Source organism: Amblyraja radiata, chromosome 8 (assembly GCF_010909765.2).
Source record: "Amblyraja radiata isolate CabotCenter1 chromosome 8, sAmbRad1.1.pri, whole genome shotgun sequence".
Classification (NCBI taxonomy): Eukaryota; Metazoa; Chordata; class Chondrichthyes; order Rajiformes; family Rajidae; genus Amblyraja; species Amblyraja radiata.
In genome coordinates, this window is record NC_045963.1 from 33216876 (window position 1) to 33235865 (window position 18990).

The 18990-nt window shown below is 39.2% G+C and overlaps 1 protein-coding gene across 6 annotated transcripts; it reads right to left on the reverse strand.

Annotated features, from left to right (window-relative positions):
• Positions 1-308: 308 nt before the first annotated feature.
• Positions 309-13719, reverse strand: six2 (SIX homeobox 2). 6 transcript variants are annotated; one of them, XM_033025529.1, is made up of 4 exons: positions 13283-13719; positions 11322-11461; positions 2194-2963; positions 309-1313 (listed from the first exon to the last, which is right to left on the reverse strand). In XM_033025529.1, exons 3-4 carry the CDS (start codon positions 2692-2694, stop codon positions 1083-1085), a joined length of 732 nt encoding a protein of 243 aa, XP_032881420.1. In that variant the 5' UTR covers positions 2695-2963; positions 11322-11461; positions 13283-13719; the 3' UTR covers positions 309-1082. The 6 variants fall into 6 exon arrangements, with proteins under 6 accessions (XP_032881420.1, XP_032881416.1, XP_032881419.1 ...); XM_033025525.1 differs by having other exon boundaries at positions 2129-2963; positions 11322-11406; positions 13283-13716; XM_033025528.1 differs by having other exon boundaries at positions 2135-2963; positions 13283-13716.
• Between the last annotated feature and the right edge of the window lie 5271 nt (positions 13720-18990).

Genomic DNA, 18990 nt, shown 5'->3' on the forward strand with positions numbered 1-18990 from the left:
TTTTAAAAAGGGCCATTTGATGAGATGTTCTGCAATCTCTTTACTTTGCTGAATATTAAGAATACTGCGTCATAATTAGATTTAAAAATGAATACCTGGAACATCGTACAAATGCGGTGCCAATATTAGCTTATATCCAACGTGTTATTAGCGTGAAACACAGTTACGGAAGGCAGCCGTCCATTGCAAAAGCAGCCTCGAAGTTATTGCTGAAATATAAAACCGCTTTGAAGTCGATATTAAAATATACATAAGCAAATTGTAGCTTTATATTTGAATAGGCGGGAGGGAAGAAAGTAAACGTTGCAGACGTTAGATTGTCTTGTTTTTATTATAAAATAAGCAGGATTTCCCCCTCCCCCCCCAAGATTGTAGTCAATTATAATATAAACAGTAATAAAACAATTGTTATCCAGCGCGTGAGTATTCCTTCTTGTAGACCGATATAATTCATAATGCTTGCTTATTTTAACTGACTGTTTCAGTCCAATATAGCTGCGATTACACGTTCCACGCATCTTACTACAGGAAAGCCAGCTTTCTGCACAGGTTTCACCTACAGGTAAATGATCTTCCTACAGCGTGTTTTTTTTAAATTTTTATCAAAACTTAAAATGTTCGCTTTGCACGCGATTACAAACCTATTCACTCTTGTTACCTGGATATATAGATATGTGGTGTAATTTTAAGTGGGAGCAAGAATTCGAGATTGTGAACTTGTGACCAGCAAAATAAAAACGTGTCTGTCTACACAAATCATCGTACATTATATAAAAACCTTAAGACTTTGCTGCGCCAATCTCTTATGTGATCTAATACAGTACCTTAAAACTCCAATTGCTATATCCATCATTCTTTCCCATGGTTGACAAAATATCCGCTAGTTTTTTTATGCACATCGCTTAAATGTCAAGTAAAATATATAAAGGATAATCTTGAGAGTCTTTACTTGTTCGAAGATAAAAGGATTTGCGATTTTTGTTTACGAGCCAAGGTCAACCAAATTGGATGACATGGGATTGAGCATGGAGTCTTGTAAAGCGTGATGGTGTATAACATCTGAGTTGGGTACCGCAACGGCACTAGGACCCGGGGGCGCGGCCAGAGAGTGCAGTGGCTGCATGCTGGAGTTGGAACTTTGGCCCAGGGATCCCAACAACAGCGCGGGGCTGCTGGAAGTGTGATCTGGCGTCTGGGATGGAGTCTTTTCCTCGTCCGAACTCGCTAGCATGTTTTTGTTCCCATTCATTGAAGGATTCATTTGGTTGTGGCCGCCGGGCGTGACGTTTGAATTCGAGTTCTCGCTGTTTTCTCTGCGTGGGGAAAAGACATATTTTTAAAAAGACAAAAAAGAGAAAGTGGTCTTTGTAAATCTAAATTTGATAAGTTGCTATATAATCAAATCTATTAAAAAGTGGAAACCACGATAAAACCTACGTCAAAAAATATCCGAGATGTCTATCAGCTTGCATGATAGACTGCGCGCCAGGGGTTGCTATCTTAAATTACCTATCTGTCCCCTCGGTTTTCTGATTTATTGGCAGTAGTTGGTGGTGGATGACGTTGGGGTTGGCTAAGAACGTTTTTCATCGCGCAATTCAGATTTCTAAAGGGTTTTATTAAAGAAAATAAGCTCTGAATCGCTCGCGTGGAAACACAGAGACTTCGTTTTATCGTCAACCAATTCAGCAGCTACACAATGCCCGCTGATGCTCAGACCCTGTATTTACCGCAGCAACAGACGGCAGGAGTAACGTGCAATGTGCAATGTGCGAGCAAACGACAAGATGACACGCTGGTAATCTTTTCGTTCTCACTTAACGGTTTGCGGCATTGGGAAAAGTTTGAGAAAACTTTCCTTTTGCGCGGCCGTAGCAGTGCGGAGATTTCATTTAAACACCGGCAGAGCCTCACGCTCGGCTCTGATATCCGATGTGACTTTCAGCTCCGCCGTACTTCAGGTTTATTTTTAAAGAGGGTAGCGTAGGTATTAAAATAAAAACACCCCGTCAATCGCCCCTGACTTAATCGCGGAGGAAGTACACGGAATGCTGCAAGCAAGAAATGTTGCAGTTGGCACCAAGCGAGATAAGTAAAAAAAATGATTTTATTTTTTTTCTTTACTTACTCGTACCTTTCCTTGGCTTCGGCGGCCCGGTCCCTCTGTCTCCTGTTCTTGAACCAGTTGCTAACCTGTGTGGTGGTGAGGCCGGTGGCTTCGGCCAATTCCCTCTTTTCCCGAGGAGAAGGGTAGGGGTTGTGCGCATACCATTCCCGCAGGACGCTGCGCGACTTCTCCTTAAAGCAATAGCTGGTCTCCTCGCCGTCCCAGATAGAGCGCGGCAGTGGGAATTTGCGCCGGACGCGGTACTTGCCCACGGCCCCCAGCGGCCGCCCCCGCAACTTTTCGGCTTCGATGTAGTGAGCCTTTAACCACAGCTGCTGCAGCTTGGGATGGTTGTGCAGAGAGAACTGATGACTCTCCAGGATCTTGTAGAGTTCGCGGAAATTACCCCGGTGGAAAGCCACCACGGCCTTTGCTTTGAGAACGCTCTCGTTTTTATGCAGATGCTCGCAGGCTGGTAATGACCACAGGAAGCGGCCGAGCCGCTCGATGTTACCCCCTTGTTGAAGGACTTCGCACACGCACGCCACTTGCTCTTGAGTAAAACCAAACGTTGGAAGCATCGACATATCTCCCGTGCCTTGAAATAGTCTAAAAAACACATCCAGGTCCGCAGTGGGTGGAAACAAAAAGTTTTCACCGTGTCTCTCCTTCACTTGAAGGTTGAAATCTCTGCCAGTGCTTTTTGGTTGTAGACGTATAAAAATCTTTCTTTCACAGAAGTCCCAACATACTGCATTTGAAGACGTCCGGAGTGCTTTCGCTTGGTTTTTAATAATATTATTCTAAGTTGGCATGAATAGTCATTATGTCGGATTTGATTGGTTGGTTATCTGACCTACGGATAGTGAGGATAAGACAATAGTTAGTCAAATTATTTGCCATGGAGACGCTGTCAGTCAAAGTAACCCGATCCTCTTTGAGGTGTCTCCCCGGCTGGGCTAACAGATTGCAGTTCTCCCTCCACTCAAAGCCTACCTTGTAAGACTGCACTGCCTTCTGCGATCCCCGGCCTGACAATCGAAGCGGACTGCACGCAGAACAAGATCCGCGTTATTTGTCTTATTACAAACTTATATTTCGTCCTGCTCTTTTGCTGCCTATTTGTTTGTTTCAGCTCCTTGGACGAGGTTCTCATGGAGCCCCTCGGATGATTGACATCGTCGTAAGCCGCACAGGAAAGCGTTTTTTTTCTCTCTCTCTCGTGGCAACGATGTAGAAGAACACAGGGGTGGCGCCAGTGATCTGGAAATAACGCGGGGACGTGATCGTGGTGGGCTCTGGTATCTGTAGTTACATCTTTGATATTCCGCAATAATTTGACCCTTGTGCATGAAATACAACTCCCACAATGCTGTTCCGACGGGGAGGGCGAAGAGGGAATTTATTTTTCTCATTGAATTGAGGTTGTACCGGGCTACTGCATTGATAACGCAGGCATCGACTTGTTATTTCATAGAGGAACATAAAACTATCATAAGGCAAAAAGCACTAAATTAATGTGAGGGATTTTGAATATGTAACATTTCACCAGAGTAACATACAAGATTATCGCTAGTTTGTGTAGTACTGGGAAGGGGCTAATATATTTAAAGTCAGAAGCAAACAACTCACAGGATAGAAATACTATTTTGTTCACAGAAACCCGTCAGAGACGAATGACTTTTTCATGGTATTAAAATTTCAACAAAATAGCAAAACGATTAGATTTTTGCAGCGAACTTACTTTCAGAAATTTGCAGATTGCGTGTGTCTTTCTTGTGGGAATTGAGATTAAAGGCTAAAGCTGATTCATATAACCTCCTGCGGATTTATTCCATAAGCAAGCTTTCGTTTCATATTTAATAATAAGGATGAAGAAAGGATAGCGACGATATGTGCGCGTGTGTGTTTTTTCAAGGGGGTGGGGTGGGGGCGACGGTCGGAATAAGCAAACAGCTGCTTTTCTTTGCCGGGAGCAATGTTGCAAATCTGCGGTAACCAGTCACAACTTCAGTAAAGACCAGAAAATTGGATCGACCAAATCCTTCTCCATGCAAATAATGAGCTCTTCCAACGTGTTCCTCAGCGGCCTACTTTGGATCATCAACAAGGCTAGAATGCACCTATCGAATTAACACAACAAAGCGTGGATCTTTATTCCGACAGGTTTTCTTTCAAAGCTGCAACGGAATCTTGCTTTCCTGATTCTGCATATTTCCCACGCGCCTGTCATTTGTTGCTACATCACGCTCACAATATTCACTTTACCGAAGATTTCTTGGAAAACCTTCTGTTTCCCGCCCTTTAGTTAACAGGGCAATTCACACAGATGAGTTTATTAGAAATCAAAGTCTTTAATAGCCACTAGGCAGTTTGCATTAGACCATTAGCTTGGAATCTGATAATATTGAAAATCAAACGTTTGAAAAAAGTAATTAAAGCTATTCTTGTTTTATCGCACCGGCATTTTCAGAATTTAGAAGGTAAATCATTACGAAAAAAAGACATTTATATTTATATTAGAAAGCACAACAAATATATTCTAGGCTGTGGTTACAGCTTAATTGCCCATATTTATTTAACTTGTGAATAGTGTAAAATGGGCCTCATTTATGTTCCGACCACGGGTCCTTCACTTTTACCTGATCAGGCATACCCTGTTCATTCATCTTCACTAAATTCCGAAACCTTTTTTTCAACTTTATCCCAGATTATTTGCCTTTGGTTTGTTTTTACTTGAATGTTTTGTTTCAAGGCTTTGTAGTAACGTTCCACTATCTCCCCCCCCCCCCCCCCCCCCCCCCCCCCCCCCCCTCCCTCCCTCCCCCCAAATCCCACGGACGGTTATGAGTGTCTGATGCGATCCTGGGTAATATTACCCATCTCCAAAAGTTTGCATTTTTGTTATGTCAAATATTTACACATATTTCCATAATTAGTAAAGGCCACAGACGTGAGCGCGATTTAGTTACACTGAATATATCTGGTCTGTTGTGAATTAAGATCTTTCCAACTAGATCGGCCCTTTGCATGGGCAACGCCGAAGATTAATTCCGTTATCAGTGTTATGGGACACTCGAGGGAGAGTGAGGAGTTTGCACATTTTCACAAGTTCAAATGCAGAATACTTCCCATGCATTATGTCCACACATACATACACAAATAATGTGATGCAAAGTTCGACGGGTTTAGTTAATGTTAGGAACGTCCTATTCGTGGCGAGATCTATTACAAGTGGAAGTCAACATATTCTTTTTAATCCGGAAGCTAGGGAGAAAAGGAAAGAGCGAGAGAATAACAATACGTCTATTTCCACATTAGCTCTTGTCACTTATACCAATTAGGTTTGCCTATCGTGAGTTTGGATCTTAAAACAACAACACTGAGGCATATTCACCCTAATTCACTCCATACGCCGGGTTGCTTGTTTCAGCAATAATGGCATATTACCAACGCAGTGAGAACCGCCGAAGAACCAAAACCTACAGATAATAGAACAGTAGACTTGATAGAAACAGCAGATATCCATTATTAGAAACCGGGGATTGGATTTCTACACTTTCAAAAAAAAAAAAATCAAAATATTTTAAAATATTAATTATAGCCACAATACATTATTTAGAATTACCGCAGAAAATTATAGCTGTAAAAATATGAAACAAGGGAAATCACATCGGCATTCTATGACTAATTATGATTAAAAGTTAATCCTGCTGTGTCGCGGAGGGCGAAACATGCAACAAGCTGCAATCGGAGAAAACGGAAGGCTTCGGTGGGGCAAGCAGCCGCATGACAGACTCAATGACGGTACTAGAATCAATTTGACAATATTTGTAAACTCCTTCTTGCCAGGGAAGTATATCTGAGAATGGAAGGCTGGAGGGTTCTGCTGAGTCTGACCAGTGATTAGACTTACTGATGAATGGATATCACGTTTCTTCTAATGGCAGCCCCGTATTTTGACAACCTCCTACTACTAACCCGAGAAGCTGGAGGGTCGGCCGGCCTTAATTTGCTTGATTGCTCCAAGATGTCGACGAAAACTAAAGTGATAGAAGCTCCTTCCTATTGATATTGAAAAATTGCAAACCTATTATGCGGTGTAATATTTTCATTTCACCGTGTTTCATAATTTAAGTTATTTAAAACTTTCTAAATAAATACATCACTATTTAAGATAGAACACTTACCAATGTACAGTATGACCATTGTTAATTTAAACATTTTAATTAACGAATGTGATTGATGTGACTACAAATATTCATGTTATTGCTGACAGAAGTAACTCCAATTACTGTATTTCTGTGCGTGGTATCTCCCTTGCAATGTCCAATCAATCATTTTCTAAGTAAATAGAATAACCAACCTTTGAATTTTTCATGATGTATTTTTCTACTAATCTGACCGTATGTTAGAGAGAGCATTACACGTGAAGTACAAAGATGTGTTCAAAGGAGTGTTCAAAATTCTACACCCGGGAAATTGCCTGTCTGATTCTGTTATAATGAATCACGGTGTGAAGGATCTTTAGAAAAGTTCGGTTCTTTGCCAAAATAGTCTCCTAGCTCAGCGTACCATTATAATCCTAATTTGTTATTTCAAATATATTCAAAGCCCCTTGTTTTGCTACTACTGCAACAAAAAAACCCAAACCCAGTCAAGCTTCGAACAACGTAAACTCCCTTGGGTCGCTTTTCTGAAAGACAGATATGCCTTTCCAACTCAGGTAAATTGAGCTTTATATGGTGATGTGACACATCTGACCGAACTTTGTCGCTCCGACATCCTATCTGTTTAACTTCCCAGCAGTGATTTCTGCGCGATTCCCTTTTGGCTGCAACTTCCACTGTATCAGACAAAAAAAAAAACACAACAGAATGTCCTGACAATTAGAAACTTCGTGCTAAAATTGGTGAAACTTTAAAAAAAACTACTGATTAAAAATGATATATAAATCCGTTTTATTTGAGATATTACATACATATCCAATCCGAGTCTCCCTTGAAAAGATCGATAAGAATGATGATATAAACCCGTGGAGTTCAAGTTTAAAGATAAGATCTACTGAGATGATTTCTATGTCATAACAATACTCTCCATTGATAGCATCGTAACGTCATTTTTGTTATATTCCATTTCCTGCTGCAGCAGAACGGTTGGTGAGTTACATAATCAAATAAGCAAAGGGCAAAATGAGTTGTAACGGACTGTTGCTACATCAAAGATGCATGTTGGCGTAATGGTGATGGTGATGGGACATGTGGGAACAAAAAAACAGTTTCAGTTTCCCAGTATGTTAGAGTTGCAAATCAAATGAATCTGAAAAGTGCAAACTTTCACAGACAGGAAACAACAGAAAACACGTCAATTATTCAAATATAAATGAAAATCATATCTTTGAACCATTGGAACAGTACAATCATTGGATATTTAGATATCTATCTTTGGGATCAGCGCTACTAATTAAAAGCCTAAAAAATAATGCTGATGTAATAATGCTCTCATTGTATACTTTAAAAAAAAAAGATTTATTTTGTAAAGTATCATCAACAAGCCTAAATTCAGACCTATTGGGTTATCATTGTTCAGCATGATACTTTGTATTCAAAAATCCAAATATTACATGTTTATTTTGGCTTAGTATATTTTAAAATAATAATAATTGAAAGCAATGCTACCATTTATTGTGCTTACAAAAGGTGGTAAACAATTGATTCATGTACATACCATGTATAATGATCCCTAAGAGTCATTTGGCATTAGATGGAATATATTTTCAGATTTAATGTGGAGCATGGGTGTATTCTTACCTTATTCTGGTATTGTAAAAATAATTGGATTTTTCGCCATAAAAGTAATGTCTCTTCATTCTGATGCTTCTTTGGTTAATTAGTTTGCTAAATGCTAGAATATTCAATCTTCTAATAAAATAAGTTTTTTTCTCAAAATTTTAATTTCTCTTCGATTGTGCAGGATTCCATTGACAGTTGATAAAATATATGTATTCTGATTTTACACATCAAGTGTTTTGAATGGATTACCTTCTTTCTATCTTATATTTTAGGATTCAACACAAATGTCTGCAGTAAGTCAACTAGATCATTTTTAATGTTACTTGAACTTTGAACTAAAATATTAATCTAAATAATAGATATAGTTTCAGGACAGCAATATCATCTTCCTGGTCAGTTATTGAAAATGTATATTGTGTATGTTATTCTATAATCACACCCTGTTAACCAGTATGTTCTATTAAGTAAGAATGCTGAAATGAATATACTCTGATTTTCCAGTGTATTTAAAAAGCATGAACTGAAATCAGTTATCCGTATGGAGTTTCATGTTGCATAATCTTGAATGGGTGTGCTAATTCCTAATTAATTTGGCATTATTTAATATATAGTTCCAAAAGGTAGTGAAACATTTACATTATTTTCAAAGAGAACAGTTTCAATACATTTTCATTAGATAATCATTAGTTTGCATGCCTTTGAAACGACACATTCTGTAATGCAAAATGGCCAGTAGTTACACCTATTATTAATGCTATTAATATTATTGCCATTGCTATTGTCCTCAATTGATTCTATACTTCCTAATATAAAGCTGCTGACCCGACATGGGTAGAATATGAATTGATGCATGAATTGCCGATCACATCAAGGTCTATTAGTTGGTTATTATCAGTTTATGCTTAACTGAGTTTGATCAATGCCCACACAGATTTTTTCAATTAAAATTAAAAGTAGAAAAAAAGAAACAAGACGTTCAGCAACGTAAAACAAATGTAAGCGATTTCAGAGGGAAAATAATTAAAATTGACACTAATGGTTCTACATTTATTAACTAAAATATTGTTCTGTCCCAGCCAGTCTCATGTAAATCATATTAAGTACACCAAGAAAATAATTAGCAAAGAAGGTCTATAACTAAAAGGCCAGCTTGGCTTAAAAATTAAAGACATCACATCGAGAGATTGAGTTGCCTTAAGCAATTGTATGTTTACTGTTGGGGGAAATGGAGGGCAGACAAGATGACTGTAGGATCAGCTCAAAGTGCAAACAACCAGTCTTGTTTCTAACCTCTACAGTATATGAACGTGTATTGTGTTATATAATAGATACGTTATTTCATAGTAATCAATGAGGGAATTGAAGCTGCAGTGATTACATACAGATTATTTGCAAAGGCAATACAGGGTTTTAGTTACATTAAGCATTAATCATAATATAATCACTAACAAAAAGGCACAAGTAGGAAAGCTAGATTAACACTAAAATCAGAGTAAATATTAATCAAAATAATAGATATATATATAGTTTCAGGCAAGGAATATCATCAACCGGTTCAGATATTGAACAATGCAATTTGTGCATGATATTCTGTAATCACACCCAGTTACCCAATACGTTCTATTAATTAACAATTCTGAAATGTTTATATTGATTTTCCAGTGTTTTTAAAAAAAAATTATGAAGAGAAATCATTTATTTGTATGGAGTTTCCTGTTTCATAATCTTAATCTAAATTAATATCAAAGCACAACTATTACGTTTTTACTTTTCATTCAGAAAGATCCGATTTCATCGGTAAGTTGAGAAAATCGGAGTCAGTTTCAAGTATTGAAATAGGTTGTAATTGAATAAATTAAATCGCAGAATCAAATAATTATTTATTTTGCAAAAGGTGATGTTTTGCCCAATGGAGTCAATGCTTGTTCTTTGCAGAACTATCCTGTCAATCCAAAATATAATTGGTCTACATTTTAAAAGTAGACATTTTGATTTGGTTAACTCAATTAAAACTTTATTTTGCTAATATTGGCTCAGAACGTTTTGGTATACATTTGAAAATAAAGAAATCAGAAAAGTGAACACACCATTATAACTTAAAAGATGGACAAGGCTGGTCAATTTAGGATTTTGTTTATTTTAAATGATATGTTCCATACAAATTAAATGCAGTTTAAATAATAAATATGTGGATTTATGATGCTTTGTTCAATGGCAGTCATTTAGCTACTTTATTGCTATGTGCTGGTGGAATTCAGTAATGTAATTCAGTACCAGAAGTGGGATATACGGGGGCCTCAGTCTCCATTTGAACAGATTACTGTTCACAATATACCCCATTATGTAACTGTCATGGCTATTCTTTACTGTAAACTCTCAAGTAGAAGCCAAGAATCTGTAATATAGATTGAAACCAAAATAAAGCAGAGAAAATCAGGGATGCCATTTAAGAAATTTCAGCGTTTAGGAACATGAAAAGAAAATTCCATTATGATTATAATAAATAAATCCATAAAGAGAAGTGTTCTTGACTAATTTGCAATTGAGAAAAGAGAGAAAAAAAATCATTACTAATGAGTTGCTGGGCAGAAAGCACAAATCTAAATTCATCATTCTTCCAAAAACCACAGAGATTTTAAGACCTTCTCATCAGTGGTTTGTTACATCAACTGCTCGCAAGAACAATGGTAGCAGTAGAACCATGAAAATTTTGGAAAGTAAAACATGTATTTGCAAATACATTTTGTAAAGAGTAAGGAGAACAAGCTAAGAAATGTGATAAATTAAATTATGCTTTTCTAAGTGCTGGATGCGACGAGCTGTTTCTCTATCCGTTTGCACGTTTTGTCTGTGGCAAACAAGTCTTCAAAATAGTGCATTTGGGTTTGGAACAGAAATCATACCCTTTCCATTGATGCTGTCTGACCTGCTCTGCAATGCCTGTTCATTTTTACTTCTGGAGTTTTCTGCTTTCATTGTAGAAAAAGAGTTGGGAGGGAGGGAAGACACAAGTTTACAAAGATATCGGTAGCAGAAAATACATATCTGGTGGAGTATGAGGACCAACAACAGAGAAACAAGATATCAACTTTTATTTTTTTCAGCATTCAGGGAAAATGTGGATGCGCCCATTCAAAGAAGTGTTAGTGGTTAAAGATAGGGCTCCAATGAGTCCAACTGCCACAACGACAATCACAAATTATACTGCAATTCGTGATAATTATTATTATTGAACAATAAATGATGACCATCAATGTACCATTAATGCTAATAATGGTTTTAAGCAACTTCTTGATACTTGTGTGTGATGCTAAAGAAATGGTATAATGGAACTGAATATATAACGAGAAACATTGCAATCTATTATTATGAAGTAGTTAAAGAAGAAAGAGAACAGAAATCAAAACAATAATCTTGCTAACCTGCCAAATGCTTCCTCAGTCAGGTTAAGCGAGAAATGTCATGCTTGCATGTAGACAAAAGGCAACTGCTGCCTTGGTGACCGATCTTCCGTTGATTTGGAGGAAAGCACAACCACCAGGTCAGAAGATTGCAGACACCGCTACAAATAAAATAATAACCTCATAATTTATTTTTAAATTTCAGATTTAATTATGTTTTAAGTACAACAGATTTTTAGCTCATCAAAAATACAACTCTAGGAATCATTCTTAATCTTAATCATTGTGCTACATAAAATATATTTTCAAAAATATCTTTCCACAATTACAACCAGTCATTAATTTTGAAACTGAAAGATTTAAAAGGAAGGCATATTCGTAGTTAAAGTTAGATACCCATCATGCTAATCTTTGTTTGGTATGTTTACATATAGCTATTGGTCTTAAATGCCATAAACTGTAAATAAAACTACAAAGTAAATATAATTATCCATATAACATGTGGTTTAAAAAGTGCAATAATCTTAATTTTGTGATGCAGTCTTTCTGATGCTTAATATATAAATCATATTAAGCCAGGTAGAATTATGTGAGGCAGTTCAATAGAGTCACGTGAACAGGATTTGATGTTCAAATCAGGTGGAAAGTCAGATGGAAAGGCAGATTGGTTTACCTCATGGAGAATCTTATTGATCACGTTAAACATGCTCATATAATATTTTTCTGTGTTTTATTTTATGTGAACTTTTATATTTGTTTTTTTTAAATAATTTAATGTCCAATTTTAGTTGGGGATATTTGTAGTCATGGAGTTTAAGATCTTTATCATAAGAATGCTATATTAAGATTTTAAAACTCATGTTGCTGTAAAATGTCGAACTACACCGCGAAGAACAAACCTCATTCATGTAAATAAAATTTGAATCGTTATTTTTAGTATACTAATTAACAATGTAAAAGATTATGCCCAGCATGTTTTCAATGTTAGATGTATGAATGCTGAGAAATACAGCAATTACTATTATTCCCACTTTACAAAATTAATTTGGCACCAGAGAACATTGAATTTTATGTGACCTTTAATAGTACTTGTTCACTTATTTTCCATTGTCCATGAAAGGCTACAATTTTCCTGACAAATGGCTGTAGCTATACTGAGAAAGACAAATCAGCACTTTAGAAATACTGTAATTCAATGATTTCACAATAGTGAAATATGGTCAAGATAGCTTGAACAAGAAGGTAGCCTGTCACCACATGAACAATCAACCGTTTGGAAATGAAAATTAGGAATTAAAATTGCAACTGTGTAGAATTAAAGAGCTCTTGCTCCATGATCCAAAGTTTCAGACAGCAGAATAATGTTGTTATTGCTTGAAAATATAATAGCTTCAGAACTCTTTAAACTTCAAACAACTTCAGTCACCAACAAGCTGACTATAAATCCAAATGCATCTGTAATTTTGTCAATCAAGTCCAACGTAATTGTACCAGTTTTATGAAGAAAATTAAATTGTAATTAATTGACTTTAAATTTGAGCAGAATGGCGAAAGTAATGCATATCAAAGTCACAGTCGTTTTGACACATTTGATTTCTCAGCAACTTTTTGTCGGAAAAAATGTGTGAAAGTATAGGATTTGGAAACGAGAGAGATATACATGATAGCTTTTCGATTATCTTTATTTCCTCGGTCCACCTTTTAATATGGTTTATTTTCCTGTCAGAAAATGTGGGCAGGTCATTTACTAAAATATCAAACCGAAATTCCGATAAGATAGACTGATATTGGCAGGTGAAACATTACGGTGCTCTTTGGTATACAAGACCAAAGTCCATTTTCACCTTACTACCAATAAATACATAAACAGTACATCTGCTAAATTAAACTAAATTTAAGGTTTCCAATCAGATGCCTTCGGAATATTAGCGAGCAATTGGAATGATCAATTAAACTTAATCTTTTAATAAGTTTTCACAGACCTTGAGTTCCGGGAGCCACGAATGCACGACGCATGTCACGGTTCAGTCTGGTCTGCATCAGGTTGCACCAGCCACTGCCACATTCCCCATCAAAACGATACTTTAATATGAGGCAGAAAGGGCACCACATGTCGACTCCTTGATTGTGGTTGGTAACTCCAAAACAAAAGCTTGCATTTACATTTTTGTTTTTCCCCCCACATATATATTAAAGGGACTTTGAGTTTCTCCTCAATAACGAAGGCTTGGCATGCGTCCCCTGACACTGTGGCCCGGCTCACGGCTCCGTTCGTGGGCCTGGGAGAGGGCAAGGAGGGCGAGGCATTGCGTTCCTCGGGCCGCTGTTGCCGCGGCGGGACAGTGCAGAATCCCAGCACGAAGCACCCGTCACAAAGTGGCGCTGCCAACGCCGCCACCTCCAGTATCAATGAGCACAATTAGCACATCGCAGGTTATTCTTTCCCCCCACGCCCCTATGCAAAACAGAAAGGTGGGGGGAGTTTCCCTTTGCAACTTGCGGAAGTATCTTAAAAAGATCTTAATAAAACAAAACGTCTTGCATATTTAATTCACATTCATTGTTTATGTTCCGTAAAGCCAAAGCGTTGTGTAACTTTTGCCTTTCGCCTGAGCTACCAAGAACAGCCAAAGAGCATTAATTCGTGATATGAATACCCCCCAAGTAATGTGCAACAGCGGAGAGAAAAGAGTGACTTTTGATGGTCACCTCTTAGACAACCGTGCCCAGAAATTGGATTTCACTTTATTTTGATGCATTAAACATGCTAACACACAACTACTATCGGACCACCCCCGTCAACTAATCGTGACCTTGACCAATAATATGTTAGAAACAGAAATGTTGTTTGCTTGAGTCTGAAGAAGGGTCTCGGACCCGAAACGTCACATATTCCGTTTTTGCAGAGAAGCTGCCTGACCCGCTGTGTTACTCTAGTATTTTGTGTCTATCTTTGGTGTAAACCAGCATCTGCAGTTCCTTCCTACACGGTTTTGATTGCTTGATTGAAAAAATATCCCATGGATAGAAACATAGAAACATAGAAATTAGGTGCAGGAGTAGGCCATTCGGCCCTTCGAGCCTGCACTGCCATTCAATATGATCATGGCTGATCATCCAACTCAGCATCCCGTACCTGCCTTCTCTCCATACCCTATGATCCCCTTAGCCACAAGGGCCACATCTAACTCCCTCTTAAATATAGCCAATGAACTGGCCTCGACTACCCTCTGTGGCAGAGAGTTCCAGAGATTCACCACTCTCTGTGTGAAAAAAGTTCTTCTCATCTCGGTTTTAAAGGATTTCCCCCTTATCCTTAAGCTGTGACCCCTTGTCCTGGACTTCCCCAACATCGGGAGCAATCTTCCTGCATCTAGCCTGTCCAACCCCTTAAGAATTTTATAAGTTTCTATAAGATCCCCTCTCAATCTCCTAAATTCTAGAGAGTATAAACCAAGTCTATCCAGTCTTTCTTCATAAGACAGTCCTGACATCCCAGTAATCAGTATGGTGAACCTTCTCTGCACTCCCTCTATGGCAATAATGTCCTTCCTTAGATTTGGAGACCAAAACTGTACGCAATACTCCAGGTGTGGTCTCACCAAGACCCTGTACAACTGCAGTAGAACCTCCCTGCTCCTATACTCAAATCCTTTTGTTATGAAAGCTAACATACCATTCGCTTTCTTCACTGCCTGCTGCACCTGCATGCCTACTTTCAATGACTGGTGTACCATGACACCCAGGTCTCGCTGCATCTCCCCTTTTCCTAGTCGGCCACCATTTAGATAATAGTCTGCTTTCCTGTTTTTGCCACCAAAATGGATAACCTCACATTTATCCACATTATACTGCATCTGCCAAACATTTGCCCACTCACCCAGCCTATCCAAGTCACCTTGCAGTCTCCTAGCATCCTCCTCACAGCTAACACTGCCCCCCAGCTTAGTGTCATCCGCAAACTTGGAGACATTGCCTTCAATTCCCTCATCCAGATCATTAATATATATTGTAAATAGCTGGGGTCCCAGCACTGCGCCTTGCGGTACCCCACTAGTCACTGCCTGCCATTGTGAAAAGGACCCGTTTACTCCTACTCTTTGCTTCCTGTTTGCCAGCCAGTTCTCTATCCACATCAATACTGAACCCCCAATGCAATGTGCTTTAAGTTTGTATACTAATCTCTTATGTGGGACCTTGTCGAAAGCCTTCTGGAAGTCCAGATACACCACATCCACTGGTTCTCCCCTATCCACGCTACTAGTTACATCCTCGAAAAATTCTATAAGATTCGTCAGACATGATTTACCTTTTGTAAATCCATGCTGACTTTGTCCAATGATTTCACCACTTTCCAAATGTGCTGCTATCCCATCTTTAATAACTGACTCTAGCAGTTTCCCCACTACCGATGTTAGACTAACTGGTCTGTAATTCCCCGTTTTCTCTCTCCCTCCCTTCTTAAAAAGTGGGGTTACGTGGGGCTACCCGCCAATCCTCAGGAACTACTCCTGAATCTAAAGAGTTTTGAAAGATTATTACTAATGCATCCACTATTTCTGGAGCTACTTCCTTAAATACTCTGGGATGCAGCCTATCTGGCCCTGGGGATTTATCGGCCTTTAATCCATTCAATTTACCCAACACCACTTCCCGGCTAACCTGGATTTCACTCAATTCCTCCAACTCCTTTGTCCCGCGGTCCCCTGCTATTTCCGGCAGATTATTTATGTCTTCCTTAGTGAAGACGGAACCAAAGTAGTTATTCAATTGGTCCGCCATATCCTTGTTCCCCATGATCAACTGACCTGTTTCTGACTGCAAGGGACCTACATTTGTTTTAACTAATCTCTTTCTTTTCACATATCTATAAAAACTTTTGCAGTCAGTTTTTATGTTCCCTGCCAGTTTTCTTTCATAATCTATTTTTCCTTTCCTAATTAAGCCCTTTGTCCTCCTCTGCTGGTCTCCGAATTTCTCCCAGTCCTCCGGTATGCTACTTTTTCTGGCTAATTTGTACGCATCATCTTTCGCTTTGATACTATCCCTGATTTCCCTTGTTATCCACGGATGTACTACCTTCCCTAATTTATTCTTCTGCCAAATTGGGATGAACAATTTTTGTAGTTCATCCATGCAGTCTTTAAATGTCTTCCATTGCATATCCACCGTCAACCCTTTTAGAATTAATTGCCAGTCAATCTTGGCCAATTCACGTCTCATACCCTCAAAGTTACCTTTCTTTAAGTTCAGAACCATTGTTTCTGAATTAAGAATGTCACTCTCCATCCTAATGAAGAACTCAACCATATTATGGTCACTCTTGCCCAAGGGGGCACGTACAACAAGACTGCTAACTAACCCTTCCTCATTACTCAATACCCAGTCTAAAATAGCCTGCTCTCTCGTTGGTTCCTCTACATGTTGATTTAGATAACTATCCCGCATACATTCCAAGAAATCCTCTTCCTCAGCACCCCTGCCAATTTGATTCACCCAATCTATATGTAGATCGAATTCACCCATTATAACGGTTTTGCCTTTGCCGCACGCAATTCTAATTTCCTGTTTGATACCATCTCCAACTTCACTACTTTGGCCCACCGAGTACATGGCAACCAGTGATCACCCTTTCACACCAGTTCTATGTTATCCCACTTTCTCTTCTGTTCCAATCACCTAATGGGACAATTTTACAGAGGCCAATTTACCTGGAGGCCCGCACATCTTTGGGATCTGGGATGAAACACCAGCACCCGGAGGAAACCCACACAGCGATTCTGGCGCTGTGGCAGTGGCAATACCAGGTATGATTGAATTAAGCATCAGATGCGAGACCACACTACCTTATCATGCCCAGACCTCTTGCGGAGCAGCAATGTGAGTAGGGTGCCAGCTCTTAAACATAGAAACATAGAAATTAGGTGCAGGAGTAGGCCATTCGGCCCTTCGAGCCTGCACCGCCATTCAATATGATCATGGCTGATCATCCAACTCAGTATCCCGTACTTGCCTTCTCTCCATACCCTCTGATCCCTTTAGCCACAAGAGCCACATCTAACTCCCTCTTAAATATAGCCAATGAACTGGCCTCAACTATCCTCTGTGGCAGAGAGTTCCAGAGATGCACCACTCTCTGTGTGAAAAAAGTTTTTCTCATCTCGGTTTTAAAGGATTTCCCCCTTATCCTTAAGCTGTGACCCCTTGTCCTGGACTTCCCCAACATCGGGAACAATCTTCCTGCATCTAGCCTGTCCAACCCCTTAAGAATTTTGTAAGTTTCTATAAGATCCCCTCTCAATCTCCAAAATTCTAGAGAGTATAAACCAAGTCTATCCAGTCTTTCTTCATAAGACAGTCCTGACATCCCAGGAATCAGTCTGGTGAACCTTCTCTGCACTCCCTCTATGGCAATAATGTCCTTCCTCAGATTTGGAGACCAAAACTGTACGCAATACTCCAGGTGTGGTCTCACCAAGACCCTGTACTACTGCAGTAGAACCTCCCTGCTCCTATACTCAAATCCTTTTGCTATGAAAGCTAACATACCATTCGCTTTCTTCACTGCCTGCTGCACCTGCATGCCTACTTTCAATGACTGGTGTACCATGACACCCAGGTCTCGCTGCATCTCGCCTTTTCCTAGTCGGCCACCATTTAGATAATAGTCTGCTTTCCTGTTTTTGCCACCAAAATGGATAACCTCACATTTATCCACATTATACTGCATCTGCCAAACATTTGCCCACTCACCCAGCCTATCCAAGTCACCTTGCAGTCTCCTAGCATCCTCCTCACAGCTAACACTGCCCCCCAGCTTAGTGTCATCCGCAAACTTGGAGATATTGCCTTCAATTCCCTCATCCAGATCATTAATATATATTGTAAATAGCTGGGGTCCCAGCACTGAGTCTTGCGGTACCCCACTAGTCACTGCCTGCCATTGTGAAAAGGATCCGTTTACTCCTACTCTTTGCTTCCTGTTTGCCAGCCAGTTCTCTATCCACATCAATACTGAACCCCCAATGCCGTGTACTTTAAGTTTGTATACTAATTTCTTATGTGGGACCTTGTCGAAAGCCTTCTTGAAGTCCAGATACACCACATCCACTGGTTCTCCCCTATCCACGCTACTAGTTACATCCTCGAAAAATTCTATAAGATTCGTCAGACATGATTTACCTTTCGTAAATCCATGCTGACTTTGTCCAATGATTTCACCACTTTCCAAATGTGCTGCTATCCCATCTTTAATAACTGACTCTAGCAGTTTCCCCACTACCGATGTTAGACTAACTGGTCTGTAATTCCCCGTTTTCTCTCTCCCTCCCTTCTTAAAAAGTGGGGTTACGTTTGCTACCCGCCAATCCTCAGGAACTACTCCAGAATCTAAAGAGTTTTGAAAGATTATTACTAATGCATCCACTATTTCTGGAGCTACTTCCTTAAGTACTCTGGGATGCAGCCTATCTGGCCCTGGGGATTTATCGGCCTTTAATCCATTCAATTTACCCAACACCACTTCCCGACTAACCTGGATTTCACTCAATTCCTCCAACTCCTTTGTCCCGCGGTCCCCTGCTATTTCCGGCAGATTATTTATGTCTTCCTTAGTGAAGACGGAACCAAAGTAGTTATTCAATTGGTCCGCCATATCCTTGTTCCCCATGATCAACTGACCTGTTTCTGA